The 27,147-nt window shown below is 47.0% G+C and overlaps 1 protein-coding gene across 2 annotated transcripts in view; it reads right to left on the reverse strand.

Moving 5' to 3' along the window:
- The window catches only part of KIF26A (kinesin family member 26A), a 103,188-nt gene extending 80,010 nt beyond the window's left edge, over window positions 1-23,178 (reverse strand). For both annotated transcript variants that reach the window (XM_069858972.1, XM_069858971.1), the window contains exons 1-2: window positions 23,044-23,178; window positions 20,532-20,768 (exon numbers count right to left, since the gene is read on the reverse strand). In XM_069858972.1, the coding sequence (XP_069715073.1) occupies window positions 20,532-20,768; window positions 23,044-23,178 (372 nt within the window). The remainder of the gene's footprint in view (window positions 1-20,531; window positions 20,769-23,043) is intronic.
- Between the last annotated feature and the right edge of the window lie 3,969 nt (window positions 23,179-27,147).

The following is a 27,147-nucleotide window of genomic DNA, read 5'->3' on the forward strand; positions in this document are numbered from 1 at the left end:
ATGACCTGATGCTTTTCCTGAGTTAACAACAGAACCAGGAAAGAATATCGTTGGCTAAACAGCCCACTGTGCACACACTGCCAGAAAAACCAATGAACTTATCATACTGTATAGGAAATTCCTATCTTCCACACCAATTAGTGACCCAACAGTGATTGATTTTATAATTCCAAACTTGACTTTAAAAGTGACTTCCTCTGGGGCCAGTTTTCCATTACCCAGCATGTGGGAAATTGTACACGGTCAGTGCACTATGAAAACCGAGGAAAAATAAGTGCTATTTAAACCCCCATTCTACCATGCCTCCACATTCTTGCTTTCCTAAGGGAGATGCACTTTTGACAGTTACTTCCTTTCTCTGCCCCAACATCCTATCTCCACCATACACCAGCTGGGCACTCAATCAAAACACAAACAACAGGAACTAGCAGCTATTCATTACAATAGGATCCAAACATTTCTAGGCACTACTGCTCCGCCAAGTCACTGTCCTCGAAAACCCTGCCACAATCCACTTCCTCCCTTCCATTACAGACACTGAAAGTGGATCCAATTCAACCTGAAGCACCATGTATTAAAAAAAAAAAAAATCACAGGTTTTTAATCAGGAGCCACTTGGTGGCAGGCAGTCATATCTCAGAACTGCAGAAGGCAATGAAACTGGGAGCAGAAAGGTGAGAAAATTAACTGGCCAACAACACGGGCTGTTGTTATCCTTTATTTTAATCAAGCTAACATTATCTCCAGTCTATAAAACCAGAATTGCACTGCACGCTAACTACCAGTGTAATCACAGCAACAGCACTGCGATATGATTACTGGACACTAATTATATCTTATAAAGAGTTAAAGACAATCAGGTACATGTAATAAAGATTTATATGCAGTTTTCCACTGACCTGGAAACAGCTTCATACATTAATAAGTTAACATTACTGCCAGGAACAAAGCAAACAGTTACATCTACATGACAAAATACATGAAACAACAGCCAGATGTTGAGCCCTTTCATCAAGGAAGCAATTATTTAACTTCTGGGGAAAAAAATTTCTCTCCCATTGTTCCATCAATACATAATATGGTTTATAAATGACCTAGTCGTTGCTCCACGGTCTGGTCTTGGTACAAATCTGCAGCACCGCACAAGGCTATGGACCAAAGATCTTTTCCCACCATGCAGTTGCTTCTGGGCAGTAAGCACAGGACAACTGAAGACGTCCTCAGAGTGCATTCACGTCTCCCTGTTCCACACACAATAATGCAGACCCCAGAGTGACTGCCAAGAGAGACTGTGCCACGCCTTTCACCTCTCCAGGAAGGCTGACTCTCTATCTGTGAGCATAACTGGGAACACCAGGGAGCTGCCCACACTCTTCTATCACAGCTGCTGACCTCCAGCTCCCAGCAAGAAGTTTCCTTGGCCACCAACCTAACGGCTCCCTGCTTCAAGCACCACTGAGGAGCACTGGTCTTTGGTGAGTCATTTTGGCCATACTCTTTCCACCCCCTGTCCCTCCTCCCAAATGACAACAGCCATCATCTCTCACAGGTGAGCACTCAACAGTCACCATGATCAGCGACTCAAAGATTATAGAATAGGTTGGATGGTAAGGGAACTTTAAAATCATCTAGCTCCATCCCCACCCCCCTCCCAATGAGTAAGGACACCTTTAATTTGAGCAGGTTGCTCAAAGCCTCATCCAACCTGACCTTGAATGCTTCCAGGGATGGGGCATCCCCAGCTTGTCTGGGCAACCTGTGCTAGTGTCTCACCACCCTCACAGTAAGGAATTTCTTCCTCACATCCAATCTAAATCTACCCTATTTTAGTTTAAAACCATTACCTCTTGTCCTATCATTACAGGCCTCGGTAAAAAGTCTCTCCCCACCTTCTTATAAAGCTCTGTTTAAGTTCTGAAAGGCCACAATAAGGTCTCCCTGGAGACTTCTCTACTTGAGGCCAAACAATTCCAACTCTCAGCCTTTCTTCATTGGAGAGGTTCTCCAGCCCTCTAAGCATTTTTCATGGCCCATACTTGACCTTACCCCAGGATGCTTACAGAGGAAATAAGTGTAAATATTTATGCACTGGTCACATCCATAGACCCAGCAGGGTCTAGCCCCACCTCCTCACTGTGTCAAACTTACAATTCCAAAGCATTTGAGTTTACAGAAAAGTCAAATTACACAATAAGCAATTAAGCAGTTTTGTTAACTACGCTAAGGACATCATAACTGAAAAAACACATCCCTCTGCTTGGTTATTCTGAGGCTGTCACTAGATGAAATAGCCAGACTAAGCCTGCAAACACCATATGTAAGGTAAGCTCCAGAACCAGACACAATAGACAGAAGCACTTAAACAGCTTCATTAACTAGGAAACATCCCTGCAGCAATCAAAACTTTGCAAAGTACTACGATGTACACCTGGTTATTGCTCTGACATCTGCTTACGTTTTCTATGTGTTTGCACATTAGACCAAAGAGAATAATAAGTGAGTATATGGACATACCATGACAGAAATTACAACAAGGCACTGTTAACTGTTCATTAAATATGGCATAAAATTCAAATAAAGCATGTATACTGTTTGAAATTCTTAAAAATTCTGGTTTTATAACAACCCATATACAACCAAATGGTGTTTCTCCTGTTGCTGAGGAATAATTTTATTCGGAACTAAGGATCCCATGCTAAAAGGAGAATAAATTCACATCCTGAACAATCACAGTTGCGTTGAGCACATTTTTAGGCATATGGCAATTTTATAATGGTCATTGGGGATGAAGAGGTAAAATTCAGTTGCAGGCTTCAAATTTAAGACATTTCACATAAAACTGCATATCTCAGGAAACAAATAAATTGTGCACTCTCAGCCCAGAAGGCCAACCGTATCCTGGGCTGCACCAAAAGAAGTGTGGCCAGCAGGTTGAGGGAAGTGATTCTGCCCCTCTATTCCTCTTTTGTGAGACCTTATCTGGAGTATTGTGTCCAGTTCTGGAATCTTCAACATAAGAAGGAGATGGAGCTGTTTGAACGGGTCCAGAGGAGGGCTACAAAGATAAGAGGGCTGGAGCATTTTCCCTATGAGGACAGCCTGAGAGAGTTGGGGCTGTTTAGCCTGGAGAAGAGAAGGCTCTGAGGAGATCTTACAGTGACCTTCCAGTACCTGAAAGGAGCCTACAAGAAAGCTGGAGAGGGACAATATAGAAAAGCTTGTAGTGATAGGACAAGGGGGAACAGATAAAAACTGGAGAAGGGCAGATTTAGACTAGACATTAGGAAGAATTTCCTCGCCATGAGAGTGGTGAGACAATGGAACAGATTGCCAGGGGAAGTTTTGGCTGCCCCATCCCTGGAGGTGTTCAAGGCTAGGTTGGATGGGGCCTTGGGTAACCTGATCCAGTTGGATGTCCCTGCCCATGGCAGGGGATTTGGAACTAGATGATCTTTAAGGTCCCTTCCAACCCTAACTATTCTATGATTTAAGTGTGCAACCTCATAACATTATAGTCAATATGTAAACCTGACTACCTCAAAATGAGTGCTGTTTTCAGAACAAGGACTCAGTTACCTCATAATGGGTGCAAATAAGTTTAAAAAAACTTCTATAGGTATCATTAAAAGAAAATAAATATAATGAGATCTGTTTTAACTTTATATAGTCTGAGTTATCTTGACATTATGCGGCTACAATTTGTGATCCAACGCTCCCAAGTAAATGCCCTAATTACTATTGTAAGTCTGTCATTTAAATAGTTCCTTCCTATTTAAAATATAGAAAGCCAAATGTGTTTTCCCACCACGGAGCATTGTGTAAGACTCTTTTCTCTTCCAGCAAGCTGGCTGAAGATGGATGAGCTTCCAAACTGATATCATTTTTAATTACATGTTTTTCTCTCATTACTAATTTCCTAAACATGTCTCTAATCTTGCAGAGAAATCTCTGAGTGCAGTAGGTGTATCCACATACATCATGCTCTAGAAAATTAATATGAGATAATGATCAGGACTGCCATCACAACATAACCTGAAACAAGCAAGATATACAAGAGGTGATATATATGCATTAGACTCTGATCTCAAGCATTTCTGGAAAGCAGCTATCAATGGATAGTTTCCCTCCACCCTACACCCTGGAGCCAATAACACAGTTATTGGGGTCTGGAAGAAGGAGATGCTTCAAGCAACCTCCCCTTTGCACTTTCCACCAGGCAGTTAAAGTTTGTGGTGCCCAATGCATATTCATGTCTTCACACCTTTACCCTAAATACTCCACCAAGAAGCACTGTTTGCATAAGGGAGCCATGATCGTTTGCTCCTCTACAGGCAGCCCAGCTACCTCCCTCATGGGTCCAAGAGCTCCCTCCACCAAGGACAAGGTCTCCTGGTGGGGCTGTCCTCTCCAAAAGCACAGAAGGAGAGCAGAAAGCACTGGAGGTAGCCACACCCACCGAACAGGTAGGAAGGCATATGCCCACACACTGAAACGCGTCACACATCCAGCAGCTGTCTGCATCAGACGCTCTTTTGGCTGGCAGGAATTGGGACTATGTATAGACCCATCAGCTTAGGTCAACCAAGTGCCAGACAATTATACATACAAGATCCTTCTCACTACCTTAAAGGCATTGCACAGCGTTCCTTCACCATTAAATCAACGGTGCAAGATGGCAACTTTTAGGAGGAAGAGAGAAAAAAATATTCAAAACAAAAGAACACCTCTCACTGGGCTTTCTCTACAGCTAAACACATCATACACCAAATTCTTAAGGGAATGATGCTTTCAGCGCACCAGCTAGCTACCTTCTCATCACCTGACATTTCCCAAATAAAAAAGGAAAATCCTAGGAGTGCTTTAGAGTGGCTGACATTTAAGGAATCAAATAACGCAAAACAAGATACATCAAAAGCACTTAAGTAAGTTTGTATCTTCTAAGTGGTCTTACAATATGTCACAAGTATGACTCTGCCTTCTTACTCAAAGAAATGGGACAACTGCTGTTTCACAGTCAAAAACACCAGGGCAGAGAGAGATTATAAATACAGATGAAGGATACACCCCAGATTAATGCACATAAAAAGAAGTGTATATATAAATTAAAACCAATAGGAAGGCTTGCTGTATATGCCTGAAACTCAGTAGTCTGTAACGATGCACTGAGCAAAATGCATATGCTAAATGGGGTAAGTACATCTAAGAACGTAATGCTAGCTGACTTGCCCTAGGTCCCTAGGGAAGCCTGTTGCACAGACAGTGTGAGTAGGCTGGAGTTGTGATGTTTCACTGTACTCATACATGCTGCTATGGAAGCTGGCTGATGGATAAATCACACCATTTCACACTTTATTCTCAAAATAAAAAAGTCAACTGTTTACCAAAACTGCTACCAAAATTTCATCTTGTATTTCTACCTGCTGTCCATCCACTGAACAAGATCAACAGCATTAAATCCAGCCTCGACTTCCTCAAGAATTTGATGAAGAAATTTCACCTCCCACAAGAACACTGGTTCTTCTTGAAAACAAATACTTCTCTCTAAACTTAACTCATTCAGCAACGGGAAGGAAAAGCTGGGGGATGTCCCCATTTTCTCTTTCCCACAGTGTCCTGAATGAGCCACTACAAGGACAGGAACAAACCCAAGGCTTTACCAGAGCTTTGCTATGCACCATCCACCTCGCTGACTGGAACTAGTGCTGAGCTGCACAACACAACCCTCCAACTCAGGTGGGAATTAACTGACCACTGAAGTTAAGGTAAGCCTTTCAAGTGACTTTGCTTGGTTATGACTGGGCTCCTACTTCTTTGTATTTCTCATTAGCATTTGCTGACAACTCCTTTACAACCACAGGGACAGGTTTTTTATGAGAAGTTGTTTCGGCTTCCATAGTTAATGCCTTAATCCGCAGCCTGAAGCGGGTCAGATTATCTCCACATATCAAAAACAATATCATCATTCATAAGCTATTTTTCTGCTTCAGTAAGGACTAAGCACATTTTTATTTCTTACTGTGTTTACCCACTACCTCACCAAGCAGCATTATTGTTAGTCTTTCTGAGGCTCTCCTAGAATAGGAACATATAAAACAGGATTTCCTCCAGCCCTGCATTCCCACTTACTAAGAGTCATTAAGAACATAGGATGGGATTGAACAGAGACTTAACATCAAATGAGCATACAAAACAGGTGGGAGAAAAAAAATACATCTTCCTGGAACACTGCATCTCTGCTTTGTCTTTATAAAACGTGCCAATGAAACACAAACTGACTATAAAGACCACTTTCACAGAAAAGTTTTCATGAGAAAAAAATGGAAGAGCTAAGCACTTGCATGCAGACATGTATCCCAGTGGGCTCCAAATTAAGTTTACAGCAGCTTTTACACAGCAATCTACAAATCAAATTGTCCGTTTTACTGGAGATCAGAAGTAACTTCAATGCTGTCAGAAGGAACTCTACAGAGAAGATCCAAGTCCTGCACAAGAATCCTCCAAAAACCCAAACCAACTACATATTGTCTTCCATGTGATTACAAGGAATAGCCAAAATATCCAAGGGTAGGTAACACTGCTCAACTCTGAGGCTTTTTTTTAATACCTCTAACCAATATTTTAAAGAAAAAAATATAGATGCATATGCATACGAAAAATACAAGCGATACTGCCCTGGGATTCATAGAAGTCAATTCTTACACCATTCGGGTATTGGATAGAGACATTTATTAGAAGGACTCATTCTGCTGACAGAATGTGCTTCCTAGCAGAGCCAACATGCGCTTAGCAGAGCTGCATGGTGACTTGTGCCCCGCACCCATCACATCATGCCACAGGACAAGCTACTGATAGCCCAACACTGAGGGGCCACACACCCTGCTCCCTTCTCCTTTCCCTCCCCACCATTCCACAGACAGGAACACTAGCTCAGGGTACACTTTCAGAAGCTACCCGGGAAGCACATCACCCCTGAAAATTAACAGGAATTTGGAAAAAAAAATATATACATATAGGGAAACAATGAAAAAACAAGCCAGAGGCTACAGACTGTCCATGTAATTACCCCATACAGGGCCAAAGTCGGTATGTCATGGAAGAAATAACACAAAAGCTGCAAGGATACTTGCTTGGGTTCAGTGCTTAGCATTCAAAATTACCCTGGCAATTTCTTAAAGACCTCGGTACCAGTGGTGTAGACAAAAACACTGGCAGCCAGCAGGCTGGGGTTAGCACACAATTAATGTAAAGGATGACTGAGGAGAAACACTACTACTCTGTTATATGCTATCAGCTCCTCCTTGCCTGAGGACATTTCCTACCTCTACCTACAAACACAGCGATTCCCCAACCATTAAGTAAACAGTCTTTGAAGATAACAGTTTACTCTAATCTCTCACTGATGTCACTCTTGTATTGTACTCAGCTGAGCTACAAGACTCCCGAGTTAACTAACTCCTCTGTAAAATGAGGATTACCTTAAGTCTGCTTTTGCAGAGACTTAAAGAAACCTGTCAAGGTACAGAAAGAAGCAGATTTTTTCCACATAGTGGATCTACATTTTTTCTTGTTGAACAATCATAAACATTTTTCAGCTCGTTCCTATTGATGCAGGTGAACCACTTCTTTACCATTACGCTTAGTGAGTTGCCTTCTGTATCAGACCTTTCACCTTGGAAGTACAGCCTTTAGAAAGATGGGGATGCCCTGGACTGCTTTCACTGACAAATAAGGCTATTGCTCCAGCGGCAAGAAGAATTAAAAATCAGATTTAATCTAGACTAGCAAAGGGAATTAAATGGGAACTACAAAAAGAAAGCACGGAAAAGCTTAGATTTTCCAATATATCACCTCAGAGAACAATGCCTTTGTGTTCTTACTTGTGTTCACTTCCCAGGGTCAAGTGTTTTCTCTGCACTGCAGTCATCTATCTATCTACTCCATGCTTTTCATTGTTCCCAATCCTACAAGAGTCCAGCCCTCCCACAGCAATAAAAAGCTCAGTGAAGAACTCAGGGTGGGTCAGAAAAGTCAGCCCCGCATATAACATATCTTTCATGTCATCAAAAGGCTTGGCAATAAGAAGCTGAAACCCAACTAAATTTCTACAGCACAAATCAGAGCTATTTTGCTCTCAAGCTGCATGTGCTTAGGAGCAGTCATGACCAGAATAATAAAAGGATATACAGCACAAATCTGAGAAAAGGGGCTCAAGTTGTGGCTGAATATTCACACTCAGTGTCAGTCCCAAGGCAAATTTCCTTTGGAAATTTTGAGTATTATCGGCCTGGGTTGTTTGCTTCTTGGATTAACTATGTCTCAGTTATACCAAACAGATCCCAGCCCTATTTCCCCCTACCCCACACAGGTAATTATGTTCCCACTGAACAGAAAAATGAAGAGGATGTGCTGGAAAAAAAGCAGACAGAGGTAATGATACCTACACAGAGAGACAGATTTAGAATACAGACATTGACCTAGTTCTGCAGTCTGGCTTCCTCTTCTGTTTTACTGGTGTAAATCAACTGAAGCTACACAGTGCCAACAGGCTTCATTTTCCACCTGTTAACATAGTTTTTTGATTCCACTGTCAATAAAAGAACCGCAATGCAAACTGTTACAAAATGAAAATCCAGTGCTGTATGTAACTGAAGACAGAAATAGAGAGATGTACGGCCAGATTCAGGACAACATATTGCTGAAAATACTCTTCCCTAAATCCAGTCATAGTTTCCTGAAGGTTTGTTACCAAAGATATGACTACTTCCCAATACCAAACAGTCCACAGGGAGCCAGTAAGGTCATAAGCTGAGGTCAGGTAGTTGCTACTCATGATCAAACTGGCAAAGGTTGAGCACAAAGTCCACCCTTCCTTGCAAACATCAGAGAAACCCATTCACAGCCTGTGTTTCAGAGGTACAACATAGTAGGCTGAGAAACTCTCTCAATCACACAAATATCTTTCTAAACATGTAGCTTTTTGTGGAGGTCTCAAATTTTAAGCTTGAATAAAAAGTAGCTTCACCAGAGGTCAGTCAAGTAACACTAAGACCACACTAGTTGGCAGGTTACAGCACCTTGTATTTATAAGAGTATAAGCATGAAATTCAGAAGGGGCCCCCAGGGATCCCTATGCAAAACATGAAGGTGTAATTAAAAACCATAAATCCATCAAAAGAAAAATACGTGAACTTAATGCATTAACTCATACATTTTTCTTCCTCAACCACGTTTGTCTTCCTCTACACTCCTTTGGAGCCTACAAATAAAAAATTAACAATATCAGAAGAAATATTTCTTAGTATGCGGAACGCAAGTATCAATAATAAATGCTTTTTACTTTATTCTTACAGGTAATTGCTGAAAGAAGCTCTCTCAGCAGACTGTTGAGACTCTGTGCATATTATAAATTACTTCAACTATCTCTCCTCTTTATAAAACCCACAAAAGGACAATGTCTTACAATGTTTCCATGCCACTCATTCATACACACAAAATTACCCTTATGAGAGCTTGTTGGAGGAATGTCAAATGTACTTGACATTTCTGCAACAAAATCTTCAGAGAAAGACACAAAATAGCTCACTCCTGCCTTCATAGATATACAAGCAACACTAACAGCAGAACTTTTTAACTGGAAATTCTGGGATTAACTTTAGACTTAATTACAAGCCACAGGCAAAATAGTCACAGGCAGAATCCTGGCCCCTGTTTCACCCATAGCATAGTTTTCAAGATAGCTTACAAAAGATTTGTAGCACCATAGTTCATACTAAAGCTAAGGCATTTCTTCTAATAGAGATATTTGGAACAAAGTAGTCCTGCTCAACAACCAGAAAAGTAGCACCAGCATTACCTAGAAATGACAGCGGCAAAGACATTTGTGCTTCTCCTCCATCCTTCAAAGGCCAAATTTCATAGACTAAATTCATTTCTCATCACTAATGACTGTTTCCTTGGGACCAGATGGCCCAGGGCCAGGCAGTGGTATGGGAACACCTCTCTTCCTTACAATGCCCTCAGCATTAGGCCACACATGAGGGGATTATGAGATGTTCACATCAGAGATTCAACTAAAATTTCCTCTCTATTACTCATTCTCACAGGTGGAGCAGCCAGGTCACTATACAAATACACACGTACACAACAGTTCCACACAAAACTGATGCATTATCACAACATGGCTAACACTTCTCAAATAATACCCAGGTCAGGCAAAAACCAAAAAAAAACCCCCACAAAACAACACACAATCCAACGCTAGGAGAGGCTGGCATGTTCTTTACCCTTGTCCTAAGCATGCTCACCACAGGGGAAGCAAAATCCTCCTTGCCTTGGGTGCCGGGGATTATCTTACTCAACAATCTCCCTACCCTGTCTTTGATCACTTGGACATCAGGTGCCCTGGCATCATTAGTCAAGCTTCCCCTGCTGAACAGAGGAAAGATCTGTCCAACTTTTGCTGACTGTTTATTGCAGCTGAAAACTGTTTCCTTTCGCAAAACTGACTATATGGGATGTTCCCAGTCCAGGCTGGTGATCTGGTCACCTAGGCCTGGAAGTTGTTTTGGCTTCTGAGCCAGTTCCACACCAACATCTACAAAGCACTCCAGAGACAAAGCACTCAGCACATTTTAAGGTTTGGCTCTTGGACACTTAACCCTCCTGGGAACTGTGGCATTGGTCTCTAGAGCCTGGCTGCTGTTGGACAGTAAATATAAGCAGTTGGTTTTACACTCCACACTCGACAATTTGAATTTAAAGAGAGTGTCTGCCACAATGCTGACGTGTTTTGTCCTGAGGCACTCAAAGAGGACTAAACAACTACCAAGGAGAGAACAGAAGGCTTTTGCCACTCCACATCAAGCAGTACAGAGCCTCTACAGATGACCCAAAAGCAGTAAAGCAACTGAAACAGGGACAGCCAGATTTCTTCATCATACATGCCACTTGCATGTTATTTCCAACAGTTGTTGAAACTGCCCCATCCCAGAGAGTCCGTCAAGATACTCTGTAGTCTGGGGATGACAACAGCTCTGGGTTCCCTGTCTGGGGGTGGGAATCAGATGTGTATCACCAATAAAGTACCGTGCCATTAACATCAACCACCCCAGCAGTACCACTTTCTCAAAACCACTCAACCGTAACATTCTGCTGAGAGATGCATGATGTACCCTGGACACAGCCACCAGCTCTGAACTGCTCAGTGCCATATAAGATGGAAAAGCAGCAGGCAACTTCTGCAAAAACAGTCTACTTGATAAAGCTACAGACAAAGCTGTACTGCTGTACTCTGAAGTCCAGCAGAATTACAACAATGCCAAAAGGAGTAAATACATGCTACAACACACAATACAATGAAAACAACACAAGGCAATAAAAAAGGAGTACAATACAAACTGAGTACATCTAACTTCCCAAATGACTTAAAACACAAAGCCAGGCACTGCCCATTTACAGTATAGTCAGCACTGATCGATATATACACACCAACAGCGACACAAACCATGCTATAACAAATTGTATGTTGTGGTAAAACAGGAAACATTTTAAACATAATCTTTTGAATGCTGTGAGAACTAGGACTAATGCTTCACTTTCACAGTTAATGCTGAAAGCCAGTCAATGCCCAGCCTAGCCCCAAGTATCACATTTCAGTTTTGTACAGAAGGCTTCCCATCCCATTCACCAAGCAGTGTAAAATCCCTGAGCAACATTAGGGGAAGATTTGCTAAGAGCTAAATGAAAATTGATCATTTTCCCACAGCTGTCTGGTGTTCCAATCAATTCTGCACAATTATTGATGTATGGTAATGCCAGCCCAGCCCCAGCTGAAACTCAGAGCAGCCTGCCAAACTCCAGGAACGCTGATCAAAGACTGATTTTAAGGCTTGACTCAGAAAGAAGGATAATTGTGTGCACCTAAGCACTTCTTTTTGTGAGCAACTGCTGAGATTTTGCTGATTCATTACATTAGGGTGATGCATACTACAGTCAGATTCTTAGTGATAAAACAAACATGCAACAATGGCATTATGCTGCCTAAAATAGAATGTTTAACTAGTATAAATATATCCACCTTTCTCCAACATGAACATCTGCCAGCTATGTCTTAAAAGCTCATGCAGCTTCAAAGCACTCAGCCCAAAGAACTATACACCAAAAGTTTACATTCACTTTAACTTATCCTAGAGAAGAACGCATTGCTCCTGCAAAGCGACGTAACCCTGCCACCACCCCTGCTTGAAATAATCATTTGAAACTTTGTTCTTAGGTTCCTCTACAAAATTTTCCTTTTTCTCTGTTTAAAAATAAAACATGGAAGATGTTTCATGAAAGACTAAGAAGTAATACACTTTGGTATAAACTTCAACAACAGTGTGAAGGACTGAAATCACTGAAGAGTTTCCAATTTACCAGGCCACACCCCATTTCCACAAGACAAATTTCTAGTTTCATCATAGGGAGGCACAGCACAGAATGCAGATAAACCCCTTTTAGATAGCATCAGCACAGCTCTAACTTATGCTCCCTAAGCTGATCTGATACCTGCTACTTAATCAAGCTCCACTCCTCCTGAGCACCTTCAGTCCCCTTCCACAGCCTCACCACTCGTCTCCTGGTGGACTGGCAGATTTTCAGGACTGTCTGTTACTATCTTCACTTCATCTGAAGTCCTTGGCTTTGCTTGCTGTTTCTACTTTTGCAGAGACCTCAGCTCCACAACCACCTCCCCAACACCAGACCTGTAAATCCAGCTGCAAGTCACAGAATGTGCTGTTTTCTAAGTCTCTGTGTTATTATATATTCTTCCTTGTTATATATAGTACAGGAATGGTCAAGTCTACTAAGAACAGCAGTCAATGATGCTCAATGCCAAAATGAGCAAAAGATGGAAGCTTTTTCACTCTGCTGGGCAAAGAAGAAATCAGACTCATCGGTGTTGAGCAGCTTGTCCAAATTCACAGAGACAATGACAAATCTAAGGATTAAATTCAGGTCTTGCATCCCTGCAACGGGACCCAATTCCTCCTATTAAAAAGAGCAGCAGGAGGCATGACTCTTTCCATAAGCCACTCATATGAAAGACTATACAAAATTAGTAGACCCTTGTAAAAGAAATCAGCCTGTTCCTGATCAAGAGTGATGGTGACAAGACTCCTGCCTTCCTGAAGATGCCTTCCTTTGGGGATACACTGGACACATGAATATTAGTTATTCCAGTGCTGCAGATCTGAAGGCAGACGACGTGGAGACAAATGCAGACAGATTAAATCCCACCAATTTCCAGTAAATAAACAAAAAATTAAAAATTAGAATACAACACTCCCAAATAGATAGCTGCCTGCCATAATTACTGTCAGCAATATCTGAATAGATGTAGTTCCTGAAGGTAGTGCAATTCTGAGAAAGGCAACAGCATTGTCGTGGAGAATTTTTCCAAAAGACATGTAGATATGCACGCATTTCCAGAGAGATTCCCCTCCTCTAGCCAGAGTGAAGGAAAATCTCCACTCACTTTTCAGGACAAAATGTTCATCAGCCAGCTAAAAACCTAGGAACTAACTGGCTCTTCCCTAGATCAGCATCCTCACTGGGGTGAAAAAAGGATTCAGACCCACCCAGGAGACCCACGCAGCACCTGTGTACATGGTGGGCAATCCTGGTCTTGGGAAAGAAACACCTCTTAGTGGTTCCAGCCATCCTTGCTCCGATACCCTACACAGCCAGGCCCACAGCAGCAGCCACTATCAGCTGCTCAGGGAAGAGGAGGATGACTGCTCCCTCCTACAACCTTGCTATTAACAAGTTAGAGGTTGGGAATCACTGTAGGTGGAAACTCTTGGCAAAAACAATAAAGCAGCTACTACATATTTCAACAGGTTCAAAGTAACCTCAGATGTTAGGAGCAGATGCTCTTTTCCACCCCCTGGGATTTTGAAATGGTTTATGTGTTTCCTCCCTTTTCCCTAATAGGGCAGGGTGCTGAAGGAATTAGATACAGAGAGAGACAGAGCAATACTAATTACGCTCAGCGACCCGGGAGACCACAGTACCTTCAGCTAATGGCACAATCCCCACTCCCCCACTTCAAATCCTCCAGGGAGAGGGTCTCTTGCCTCTGGCATCTGAACTGCAAGATAATCCTGCTCACCTGTATTTCAAAAGGGCATACTTGAAAATCCTAAATGTCTAAAGCAAACTCATTACAATTACTTTCCGCAGCCTATCATATAATATGGAGACTACTGCACTGACTGAAACAAGGGAACTGCTCATGTCAACACATTTGACACAGTGTTGTCACTAACCCCATTATTAGACTGCACATGTACCTGAAATCCACATCTGAGCTCATAGCCTGAAGCACTCCACAGCCAAGTCTCTACAAGAGTCTCTCTCACAAAATTAAATATTAAATGTGCATCTCAAAAAATGCCCTGTAGTTTCATATTTATTAACTAAGACATTACTTTTCCAGTTATGTGTTTTTGAAATGTTAAACACAGAACATTTTAAAGTGCATTTAGTACTTGGAAAGAGCCCTGAAAACTGGATTCCTCTAGAAAGCAATCTGTAAAAGACACAGTTGTCCCACTCAATTCCCCTTACCCACATCAACCCAGTTGCAGAAAGGCCTCCTATGAAAAGAAAAAAAACCAGCCCCTCAGTAACAGAGAGCCCCAAACTTATCCAAGACTCTGCAGCTTCATCCCCAGGACTCTCAAATTCCAGGTGACTGTGCCACTCAGCAGATAGGGCTGACACATGAATAGAAAACAATGGGCACGTGAAGAAAAACTCCACAAAAAGTCAGGAGCTGTTCCTAAAAGATTTTACCTACTCTACGTGCACCTCAAATGTCACAAGAGGTTCCCGCGTGCACCTCAAATGTCACAAGAGGTTCCCACGTGCCCAGAACCCTTGCTCTTTCAAGAAAGAAAAAACTTGCAGACAAACTCTAAGGACACAGAGGCATCTCCCAGGCTCCTGCGTGCAGTGCAAGCTCCTGAAGCACCCAACAGTGTGCACAGCAACGAGGAGATGGGTACCAACTGCCAGGGATCATGTGAGCTCTCCTTGCTACTAGTCCTGCTGTACCATAGAATGGTTTGGGTTGGAAGGGACCAAGGTGAGAATAACAAAGTGTACCTTGCCTTCCTGCATCAAAAGCAGTCCTCAATCCCATATCTGTCCTCTTGGCCTAGTTTTCCAAAGCAATGAGAACTGCCACATTGCCCTTCTTTCTCTCCTCCTTGCTGCTAGGCCTCCTTAACAGCTTTGGAACCTATCAAAGGAGAGAGCAAGTTCCTACAACTTCCTCAAACTAGCCATGAGAGAAGTTTGGCAGGACACACCCATTATTAATTGTTTGGCAGAAGCCAAACGTCCAAGTATTAGCTTACTGTCACCCAAACAGTCTGTGTGCAGATGCAGAGAAGGTGCTGCTTCTTATCGAATCATTAAGGACAAGGAGGGAACAGCTGAGATTAATGAGGGATAAGAAGAGCAAAGCATCCATCCTACCAAACCATCCTTCCTTAGCTCTGCTGCTGGTGGACACATGTGGGGGTTATTTAGCATACAGGAGAAATCCACAGGAAAGAGCATGCTCTTCCCAAAACTTTGTTCTTCGTCTCCCCTTCAGGTGATGCAAACAACAGCACATACAGGTGTACTAAGTGATGATGACTTTGATCAGAAGCGGGTGTGGTGGCAGCTCAATCCAGCAGCACTGCCTGGCATCTGCACAGCTGAGACACATCAGTGCAAGCAGTCTGTCTAAAGCTACTGCTACCCTCCCCTTTTTTTCTGGAGAAGACAGGCATCCTCCAATTCTAGCTGGTGTAACACAGAGCCCTGCTGAGGATGCAGCAAGCTAGGGCTTGCTTAGCTCCCTCAAATGATTCATGGTTTGTTAGTAATGAAAGGTATGACCTGTCCTGGTCACCCAAGACTCCCTGCAGACCAGGGTTGGCAGTGTGCCTCTCTACCCAGCCACAGCTTACCAGGTCAGCTGGGAGTACAGGTTTTTTTAGGTATATGAGGAAAAGCACTGTCCACTCCACCAGAAATTAAGAGCCTACCCATGCTCCTTTGTCCCTTAGGCTCCCTGGAAGCTGTTTGGTGGTGTGCCTCATGTAACACGCAGTGCAGATAATGCAACAGGGACAGCAAGAACGTGGTCAAACTCAAGATACAATAAAATAATCATGTTTCTGCCCCCTCTAACGCTGCTTCTGACACCTGCCTGCATTGGCAGTAGGTACAACACAAACTGTTCAGACTTCAGGTGCCAGGGGTGAAGTGTGGATGGGGACAGGTGAAACAGGGCATCTGAATCCCTGTGCTGCAAGAAATACAATCCTCAAAGCTAACCGCTTCCAAAGTGAATTTCCGCTGGCCTTGGCCTCCTTTCAGTACTGATAGAAAAAAACAAAAACCCTCTTATTCTAGTATAACTGTGTATGATTATTACTCCTCTGTAACCAAGATGTTCATGCCAGTATAAAACTCTTCTGTGGATGTAGTTGTATCAGTGCACGCATTCCTCACACCAGAAGCCCTTTCTTCCTCTGCTCCTAAGGGATTAGCTAAAAGCATTTTATAATAGCTCTGTATCCTTAAGGCTATTGCCTGCCCTAGAGGGAGCATAGAATTTACTTCCAGCAATACAGCTACAGGAGCACATCTCTCATGTTGGACAGTCGCTACCTGTCCCCTTCCTTTCAGAGACACACACCACACTCTAACATACACCTCCTTAGAAAGGACAGCTCATTTGAGCTTACAGAACAGGGCATCATGCAAATTAATTAAGTAGCATTTGTGAAGCACTGTGAAGATTTTAGGTGCTAAGTATTATTATTATTACTAATTTAATCTACATCCCCATTCTGTCCTCAGCCTCTCCTGTGAAACTGCCAACAGTGATGCCAATTAGCAGTAATTGTTGTGGTGGTTTTGTGACAAGGCTATTTGCCAACTGGGAGTGAGACAGAGACCACCAACTCATTTCCTGTGGATTGCCCCACAGCTGCCAACAGCAACAACTTCCAGGCACAACCACCTGCTCTCCACTCCAGCCAGAACCCTGGAGGTAGGAGATCCTGTATCCCATTACGGGCTCCCTAGGAACACAGCCTGCAAGGCACATACAAAACTTTTAATTAGGGATAAACCAAGGCACCTTTTTTTTTTTTTTAAATCCCTCCACTAGTTCAGTACGTGGTCCAGCAACTGCTGCTGATACTGCAATCCCAAAATGCCAATCTGAAATAATTTTAGATTCAACTTTGCTCACATCCATATTTGCTTGATGAAAGTCACATTTTGATTCACACACAGGCCTCACTGTGGAGGCAAACTGTAAAGGCAGCAGCAGTAAAAAGAATGGAATTGACAGCGTAGGGTGCAGTAAATCTTGTACTTGGGAGAATTGTTAAAAGAGTATTAACATAAGCAGAGAGGTATATCTTTTTATCAGCTCCCCAAAGAGATTTAGAGGACTTTAAAGAGACACAAACAACTAACAGTGTTCTGTAATCAACACACATCATCTGAGCACCAAAACTTTATATTATTTAAATATTTTAAATAAGCCTAATTGAAAGGACAGCAACACATAAACTGTATGAATCATAGCCCTCAAAAACAATTAGATTTGTTATCCCTGCAGACTGCAAACACTAGGCTGGCTTTTTATTCTAATGTGAATTCAATCCCCCCTCAGCTGCCCCACGCATGAGAATACACCTTCTCTCTTTCATCAGGAAAGATATCAACAGCAGGAAACTAGCCCTTCTTTCATCTCTGAGGCACTCGCCCACCTTTCCAAAGGGTTTTCAACCAGGTGTGGAAATCTTTCTGAATCTGTGCTGAAAGATGTCTTAATTATTATGGCAAAGGAGGTAAATCCTTTGAGAGCAGCATGCTCCAAGCAGTAGCCTTCTGGTGTTTACTTATCCAGTAGCTGCTTGGTTTGACAGTGCATTAGAAGAGCTCATAAGAAACTCTTTGGACTTTTATTGTATGGGCATGAAACTCTCATCGAGAGGAGCTGTTTTTTCAGATGTCTTGTTATATAATTAAACTAGAAAAGAAAAAGGGGGGAGGCAAGCTGCCTTTCTGGCACAAACATTATACAGTGCTCAACCTGCCAGCATATTGCATCAGATTCCCACTGCAAGGCCAATTCACAGCAGCTGAGTAGCTGAACCCCTGACTGTTATCTCCCGCTAACCTACTTCACACTCAGAAGGCAGTAAGTAGCGCTGTTTATTGCATCTTCCTTCCTGAGAAGCTGCTCGCTGCACCAGGATTGGTGGGGGTTTTGAGTTTGCAATTAGGCTAGAGGTCTCACGTGTTTTTCTTGAAAGTTTTAAACATCTAACTGTACTGCATGCTACTCAATAAATAAACTCCAGGTATCTGTTAACCTGATATCAGGTCTGTCGAGGTTCTGACACTGTGATGGCCACTATTTTATTACATTCCTAGGCATGCTTTGAAACCCTGCAAAAAAAAAGGGGGGGGATTAATTTACCCATCATCAAGTGCTTATCAAGGAAGTCTCCTGAGACTTACAGGAACGAGACCACACAAACAGGCCTTTGCTCACAGGTCTCCTCACCTAACACCTGGCCACAGCCCCCTGACTCTCCCACACCAGCAGCTTTTTTTCCCATGACGGAGATCCTCCCATAGATAGGACACTATTCTTTACAGCAGAGGCCCACCCCGAACAGGGAACAGGGTTTTATGTACTCCTCGCTGAAGTAGCCTATTACACACGCTTCACAAGGGCAAATTAAACTTCTTCCCACTATTCGCAGCAACCTAGAAAACAAAAGATCCAGCAGTCCTGAATAAAATGAGATAAGATACGTGACCTTTTACACCACAGAAAAAAGAGCTTGTTTCAAACCTAGCAAGTCAACTCCTGTTGATTTCAAAGGGGTTTGGATCTGGCCTGAAAACACAAACCTTGCTGCGCATTCGGACACTGCTCCACAATGCACTTCCAAACAAAACTATATTTAGATTCAATGGGAATTCTGTAGATCATACAGGAACTCTTTGAATGAAAATGAAGGTCAGTAGGGTTTGGCTTCCTCTTCAGACCCTCCCCCCTATTCTTGCAAACATCCAGATAAGCATTGTTTAGAAAACAATACATTACTTCCAAATGTTATCAAAAACCTAACACAGGTTTTGTGTGGGCTGGAACAGAATCTCAGGGTCTTCTGTCGCATCTTGCCTTGTCAGCTAATCCTTGGGAACTCTTCTTCAGGTGCCTGGGCAGGACTCCATATCAAGAGTGTGTATTTTTTCACCTGTGTCGTGCTTTAGAAGTATTGTTTCTCCAAAGGAAAAACACTAAATCATAAAGGAGAACAGGCCTTATGAGGAACGGCTGAGAGAGCTGGGGTTGTTTAGCCTGGAGAAGAGGAGGTTGAGGGGAGACCTCATTGCTCTCTACAACTACCCGAAAGGAGGTTGTAGAGAGGAGGGTGCTGGCCTCTTCTCCCAAGTGACAGGGGACAGGACGAGAGAGAATGGCCTCAAGCTCCACCAGGGGAGGTTTAGGCTAGACGTTAGGAAAAAATTCTTTACAGAAAGGGTCATTGGGCACTGGAACAGGCTGCCCAGGGAGGGGGTTGAGTCACCTTTCCTGGAGGTGTTTAAGGGACTGGTGGACAAGGTGCTGAGGGACATGGTTTAGTGTTTGATAGGAATGGTTGGACTCGATCCAGTGGGTCTTTTCCAACCTGGTGATTCTATGATTCTATAAAGGAGAAATCACTAAAGGAGGGAGTACAACAGTGATAAAGACCTCTGATATACAGAAAACAAACAGAAAAAAAAAATGGGCATGCAATTACAACACATACGAATAAAGCTGCACACGTGTTAAAGAAAACCTGTGCCCTGCTCATGCGCTTTCTGCACTCACTACCAGGTACGAAGGGGCATCGCGAGGCACAAACTGGAGGAAAATGCCCCAGCCTTGGCTTGTCCAGGTGACACCAGGGGCAGGAACGAGCCCGTCAGCCAGCAAGGCACCTCGAGCACGCACAGCGACACCAGCCCGCTCCAACTTTCCTCTAGCGCCGCAAACGCGAGTGCGTGGGTTTCAGCTGCGCTTTAAAGGCTCCTCAGAAGGAGGAGCCGAACCCGCTGGCCCCGGCGGCTTCTCGTGGGAAGGATGAAGGCGCTGCGAATCCCCGGCATCCCCGAAAGGGAGCGGGACGGGGTCGGGGGGCTCCGGGAGCGGCTCCCGCACCACCTCTCCTCCTGCCCAAGTCGCTATCCTTGTTTTTTAACCGTTTCTGGCAGCCGGTAACTGTAACAGAGGGTTTCGCTTTTTGATAAAAGTACCCCACCCCCTAGCCCCACCGCGGGACGGAAAATCCTTGAACTCGTGAAGAACCCTCCCGAGTCGGACCGGGCTGGCTCTGCGGTCGCTCTGGGGCTGCCGCCCGGGCTCCCGCATCCCCTCACACCCCTCCCCGACCCCGGGGGGCTCTTACCGGCGGGGCGTTGGGGGGGCATCCCCCGGCCGCCAGCCGCACCGCCTGCCTCCTCAGCTCGGCCAGCTGCGCCTGGCAGCTCCGGCACCAGCCCCCGGCCGGTGCCCGCTCCCCGGGCCGCGGCTCCGCGCCGGCCCCCGCTCCCTCGGGCGGCGGGCGGCTGGCGCAGCGCTCCTCCTCGGCGGCCGGCGGTCTCTTCCGCGGGGAGAGCTCCCTCGACGCGCTCCCCTCCGCCGCCTGCGGAGAAAGGAGAGCTCAGCACCGCGGAGGCGACGCGGTTCCCGCCCCGGAGGAAATATTTTTTTAAAAAAAAAAAAATTTAAAAAATTAAATTTTTTTTAAAAATAAAAATTAAAAAAAATTAAAAGTTTAAAAAGAAAACAAAGTTAAAGAAAATAAATAAATAAAGGCGGGGAGGAGCGCTGTAGCAACTTACCCGCGGCTCCGGCCCCAGCCCCCTCCCGCCGGCCATGGCAGCGGGGGGGTCAGCGCGGTGCCCGGGGCCCCGGGGCGCCCATCGCCGGGCGGGGAGCGGGGCTGCAACTGGGATCTCGCCGGTTCCCCCGCCGCCCGGGCCGCCGCGCTAGGTGATGTTGCCTCCCATGTTGAGGAGGGAGTGAAGTTTGGGTTGGGAGAGGGAGGCGGAGTGAGCTCCCCACGGTGGTGCGGGGAAGGACCCGGACGGAGCACGGGAGCACGTCGAGTAATAATTAAAAAGAAAAGCTGGAAAAGTGCTCGGAGGGCAGGGGAAGGAGGGGCTGGGCGGGGTGGGGGGGTGGGATAAGCGTGGCGGAGGCGGCTCGGCCCAGACGGGTTGGGGTTGATGTTTGGAGGATGCTTTTTCATAGTGACCCTACGGGATATTCCCAAACTGGCGTCTTCTTCACACTCAAACACCCAAGTTCCTCGGGAGTGGGGAGAAAAGGGCCAGGCTGGGGTGGGGGGGGGCCGGTCCCGCTGCCGAGCTGCAAACGGGGGCCGCGGGTGCCTCTTGGCCCCCCCTCCGGTGCTGTTGTGCGGGGTAGGGGGGGGGAGGACCGGAGCCCCCCTCCGCGGGCAGACGCGCAAGTGCCGCGGGGCACAGATCCCCAGCCGCTCGGCAGGCGCGCTGGGATGTTCCTACACGCGAAAATTGACCTGACAGATGGAGAAATTAACGTTCGCAGCTAATTGTCTACTTGGCTGCCGCTCCGGCTCGTATATTTAGCACTTTTTTTTTTGTAGGGTTGCGATTTTTTTCTTTTGGTTGGTTGTTTTCTTTTTTTTGGGGGGGGGTGGGGGGGGTTTTTTTTTTTGTTTGGTTTTTTCCCCTCCTGCCCCCAGAGAGACGAATACTCGCGTCTGTCTGTCGTTCCTGCCCCGAGCCGGGACGCGCCCGGGCGGTGCGGAGCGCGGCCGCCGTCCCTGTGGCCGGAGCGCCACCTGCCGACGGGATCCCCCCCCCGGGCCACCCGCGACGGAGCCCGCAGCCGGCGGGGAGCGGCGGGTCGAGCCGGGAGGCAGCGGCGGGGGCGGCTTTTCCCTCGACGGTGGCGAACGAGGAGCTGTCGCCTCCCCTCCCGTCCCTGTCCCCTCTGCGGGCTGGTGGCACCGAGCCGTGGGGTGGGGTCTGCGGCGAGGTGAGCAGCGCCGAGCACAAAGAGGGGGAAAAAAAAACCAAAATATATATATAGGGGGAAAAAAAAAAAAATCCATCCCTCTAAGAGGCACCTTCCCCGGCCGCTTGAACTGCCTCGAGCACCTGTCTGACAACCCCCCTAGATGGGTTCGTGCCCTGCGGGAAGGCTGGTGCCCCGGCAAAGCCCTGAGGGGCCCCGGACCGCCTGTCTGGAGCCTGGGAAAAGTTTAAGTAAGGGAAGAGAAAGGAGGAGACGGGAGAAGAAGCGAGACCGCCGCACAAGGGCTGCCGTGTGCTCCTTGCCGGGGCGAGCGGGGAAGCGGGGCTGGCACAGGCACCCCGGCTCCTTCCTCTCGCCTGCTCGGGGCTCTGCAGCTGTCCGCGAACTTGCCCCGAAATGCCATATTCCCAAATAAGAGCTGCGACCCCATCCCCGCTCCCCCAAGTCTCAGGCTGGAAGGTTGGACGGGGCGGGGGGTAAAGGGTTGTGCACCCCCGGCCGGCTCTGGGGCTGAGGGAGCCGCGCTGCTGGGCTGAGATACCTATTTTTCTCCTTAAAAAAAAAAAAACCCAAAAAAAAAACCCAAAAAAACCCAAACCCTCCTGGAAACAGCGGGACAGGGAGTCCCTCCAGCCGGGTTGAAGACGGGGTGCCCCGGGGATGCGCCCCCGGCGCCGCTCGGCGGGGCCGCCAGGACTGTTCGTGGTGCTGAAACCCTTCCCCGGAGCCGCCGCAGACAACTTCCCACCAGCAAGTTTTCCAGACCCTTTTCAGGAGCCCGTCCGGGACAGGGCAAGCAGCAGCCTCCCCCCTCCCCGCTCCCCCCCACCCCCCCCCCCGGCGATGTCCCCCTCTGACCCCCATCCCCTGGGGCTGGAGCGAGGTCCCCTCACCTTGGCTTTCCTCCGCAGGAGGTGACTGGTGAAGCCGAAGATGATCTCGGAGTCTAAGCACAAGGCTCCTATCTCCAGGAAGCTGGGGTTTTTCCTCGTGGCGTTGGAGGCATCGGGCGATTTTTGAAAAGCCATAGTTTGGGGTTGGAATATCCGGCTCCCTGAGCGGAGGCGATGTGTTTGTATACACACACACACAGGGAAAAAAAAAAATAAAGGGATAAAATAGCGAATACCTCCCACCCCTTAAAAAAGAGGGGGGGGGGGGGGGAAGAGAAGAAGAAAAAAAAAAAAAATCCAGACTCGAGTGAGTTACTCCTCCATCTGCCGGGGTGAGGGAGCCAGCCGCCGGGCGGACCCACCAGCCTCTCTCTGCGTCTCTCCGCCGCTCTCCCTCCCGTTTTATCCCCTCTCTCCGGCGCAGCTCGCCGGAGCAGCGAGCCCGGCTCAGGGTCCCGGGGCCGCCGCTGCGCTGGGGGCGCGGGGCCGGCAGCGCCCTGCTCCCCCGCCGCCGGCCATCAGCCTCCTGCCTCCCCCCGGCCAACGCGGGCTGCGCTCGGTGCCCCGCTCGGTGGGCTCTGGGTGTTCGTTCACTCCTCCTTCTCCTCCTCCTCCTCCTCCGGGGTGAGCGCGACGGGGGAAAAGCTGCCGGTGAAGTCACTTTAGGAGGGGGGAAAAGACACGCACCAGGGAAAAAAAGAAGAAGTAGGAGAAGAAAAAAGAAAGAAAATAAGGAAAGGGGGAAAGAAGAAGGGAGGAGGGGAGAAGGAGGAGGAGAAGGAGAAGGAGGAGGAGGTGGAGACGGAGAAGGAGAGGGAGAAGAAGGAGAGGGAGAAGGAGGAGGAAAAGGAGGAGGAGAAGGAGAGGGAGAGGGAGGAGAGGAGAGGGAGGAGAAGGAGGAGGAGGAGGAGGAGAAGGAGAGGGAGAGGGAGAGGGAGGAGAGGAGAGGGAGGAGAAGGAGAAGGAGAAGGAGAAGGAGGAGGAGGAGGAGGAGAGGGAGAGGGAGAGGGAGAGGGAGAGGGAGAGGGAGAGGGAGAGGGAGGAGAAGGAGGAGGAGGAGGAGGAGGAGGAGGAGGAGGAGGAGGAGAGGGAGAAGGAGAAGGAGAAAGAGAAGGAGAAGGAGAAGGAGAAGGAGAAGGAGAAGGAGAAGGAGAAGGAGGAGGAGGAGGAGGAGGAGGAGGAGGAGACAGACAGGGAGAAGGAGAAGGAGACAGAGAGGGAGAAGAAGGAGGAGACAGACAGGGAGAAGAAGGAGGAGACAGACAGGGAGAAGAAGAAGGAGGAGAAGATGGAGAAGGAGAAGGAGAAGGAGAAGGAGAAGGAGAAGGAGAAGGAGGAGAAGATGGAGGAGAAGGAGAAGGAGGAGGAGATGGAGAAGATGGAGAAGGAGAAGGAGAAGGAGAAGGAGAAGGAGAAGGAGAAGGAGAAGGAGAAGGAGGAGAAGAGGGAGAGGGAGGAGGAGGAGGAGGAGGAGGAGGAGGAGGAGGAGGAGGAGGAGGAGGAGGAGGAGGAGGAGGAGGAGAGGAGAAGGAGGAGAGGGGAAGAAGAATAGGAAAAAAAGAAAGAAAAAATTAAAGCAGGGAGAGGGAAGAAGAATGAGACAAAAAAAAGGAGGAGAAAAAACGGAGGAAAGAAAGAGGAAGGGAAAAAAGCAGGGGGAAAAAAGGGAAGGAAAGGGGGGAAAAAAAAAAGAGAGGAAGAAAGTCTAGGGAACCAGAAGTGAAGCTCTTTCCGGAAGGGATCTGGCCTTTCACTCCTTTGAAAAGCTCCCGGGGAGAAGGGGGCTGTTCCGCAGGCTGCCTCTCCGGCAGCCCCACGCGTGCCCCGGCCCCGAGGCCGGCGCTGAGCGCTCGCACCGGGGTCTCCGCCGGGGCGCGGCCCCTCCCGTCGGGGCAGAGCGTTAATCCTTCCCCGTGTATTTCCCGATAAACAAATAACTCGCCCCCTGACATGAGCATTTTCCCCGCGATCAAAGTGTGTTGACTAATCAGTTTAGGCCAGGTCCACGGGGGAGAACACCCGCCACTCCACCCCGCGCTCCGGGGAGAGGGAAGGGAAGAAGTTTCTATATCCATAATATGACACCAAATTTTCTTTTTACTCAGAATTTACTGGATCACCTGTTCTGGGCTTCCCGCTAATGAGGAGCGTGCCTGTTAAACACGAGAAGTGTATGATGGAGGTGGAATCTAGCTGCCATGGGCAGGCACAGGAGGGATGCAGAGATGGAGGGAAGAGGGAGGGAAATGGTGAAATGCTTACAGCAGGAGGGCAAGGATTTGTTTGATCTCCTTGTCGTCTCCCATCCTAATGAAGGCATCTCAGACCAGAGATCTGCCAGCTGTGCCCTGAACCCATCTGTGAATGGAACTCACAGGGATCCAGCCTCTGTACCACCTTATAGAATCATAGAATCACTAGGTTGAAAAAGACCCACTGGATCATCGAGTCCAACCATTCCTATCAATCACTAAACCATGTCCCTCAGCACCTCATGCACCCATCCCTTAAACACCTCCAGGGAAGGTGACTCAACCACCTCCCTGGGCAGCCTGTTCCAGTGCCCAATGACCGTTCCCGTGAAAAATTTTTTTCTTAATGTCCAGCCTGAACCTCCTCTCACCCCCACCAATCCTATCCCAGCTTCCTGCCTTGCTGTGCACCACTCCTCATGCACTCTCTCCTGTGCTCCACCACCTTCCCCTGCACAGCAGAGACATGCCTCTGTCCCAGAAGATAACCATGCCTGGAAGATGCCACACTACCGAGGGGGGATGGAAAGAGAAGAGTGAAGTGGAGGGCAGAAAGAAATGCAATTCAAGCAGAATGGTGGTATGGACATCAGCTGTCCAGGTAAAGAGTGTCCCACTGAGGCCCTCATCTCAGGTGCTCAGCAGCAGGTAAAACTGTGCCCACCACCAAAACCCAAAGCAACAAATGTAATTTCCCATGCACTGGGGAAAGAGGCTTGGAAGGGCAGAGACAAGCATGGCCAGGCTGGAGACACTGTGGAGAAGGCCTGAATCATTTGTTCCCATCCCCCCAGTCTTCCGCCCAACCCAAGTTTAACCAGTCAAACCACACTTTTCTGGCCCCAAGGACAGCCTGGCTCTTCCCTGTCTGCGGACCACCACCAGCTCACCAGATGCCCCTTCCCCGCCACAGTTTGCTCCTCTTCGTAGGCTCTTAGCAAGGACTCTAGAAAGGTCTGGGTCTAAAATATGCCCTGAGTGTCAGGCACTGAGGGTCCCTGGGCAACCCCAACCTCACCCCTAATCCTGGAAAGTCTCTTTTCAATCAACCCTATTAAAGCAAATATCTCCCCACCTCACTGCCCTCAGGTGTCTTGCCGATAAACAAGCCGAAGGGAAAGTTATTAGCTCTTATTCATGGTGTCTAAACTAAAGTAAAACATCAACGGGGGGACTGTACATAATAATAGACTAGATAAACTCCATTTTTCTTGGGCCCTCTGAAAGCGATCCCCAAGCATTAAAATGGGTCTCTTAATAAATACCTTATCTCCCCGCCACAGAGCCCAGGCTGTAGATAACCAGACAGCCATTACTGTACCTCTGAAATAACCCCATTTCCATCAGGGGCACTTCAAACGGGCTCCACTTTAAAGACCTCCCTCCCTCCTCGAGGGGAGATGCGGGAGGCTTGAACCTCCCTGGGTGAGAGGAGGAGGAGGCAAGGGGCTGGGGATTTCATCCAAGTCCCCAAGCAGGGATGGGGGGGGGTGGGGGGCGTGTTATTGCATTGCAATGCATTCCCTTCCATAAATAACCATGGAGCGAAGCATTCCGTCTGCAAGCCAAAAGCCTAACTCTACACCACCACCTCCCGTGCCCTGCTTTTGGCTGAGCAGTGATGGGCTCCCACAGCCCAGCTCCCCTGGACCTGCTCTGCAAGAGGGGAAAAGGTTGGGGAGGAGAGCAGGGACACAGCAGCCAGCTGCCATCTCCTCTGGGGAAAAAGGCCTTCCCAGTGTGTGCACCCCAGGCTGCAAGGTGATGATGCACAGGTTGTGTTGGAATTCTTTGTTAATATACCATACAGGTGATAGTGGGTTTATTAAGTATATTGCTGTGATTTCACATT

The sequence above is a fragment of the Phaenicophaeus curvirostris genome, chromosome 5 (assembly GCF_032191515.1).
Source record: "Phaenicophaeus curvirostris isolate KB17595 chromosome 5, BPBGC_Pcur_1.0, whole genome shotgun sequence".
NCBI classification, from domain to species: domain Eukaryota; kingdom Metazoa; phylum Chordata; class Aves; order Cuculiformes; family Cuculidae; genus Phaenicophaeus; species Phaenicophaeus curvirostris.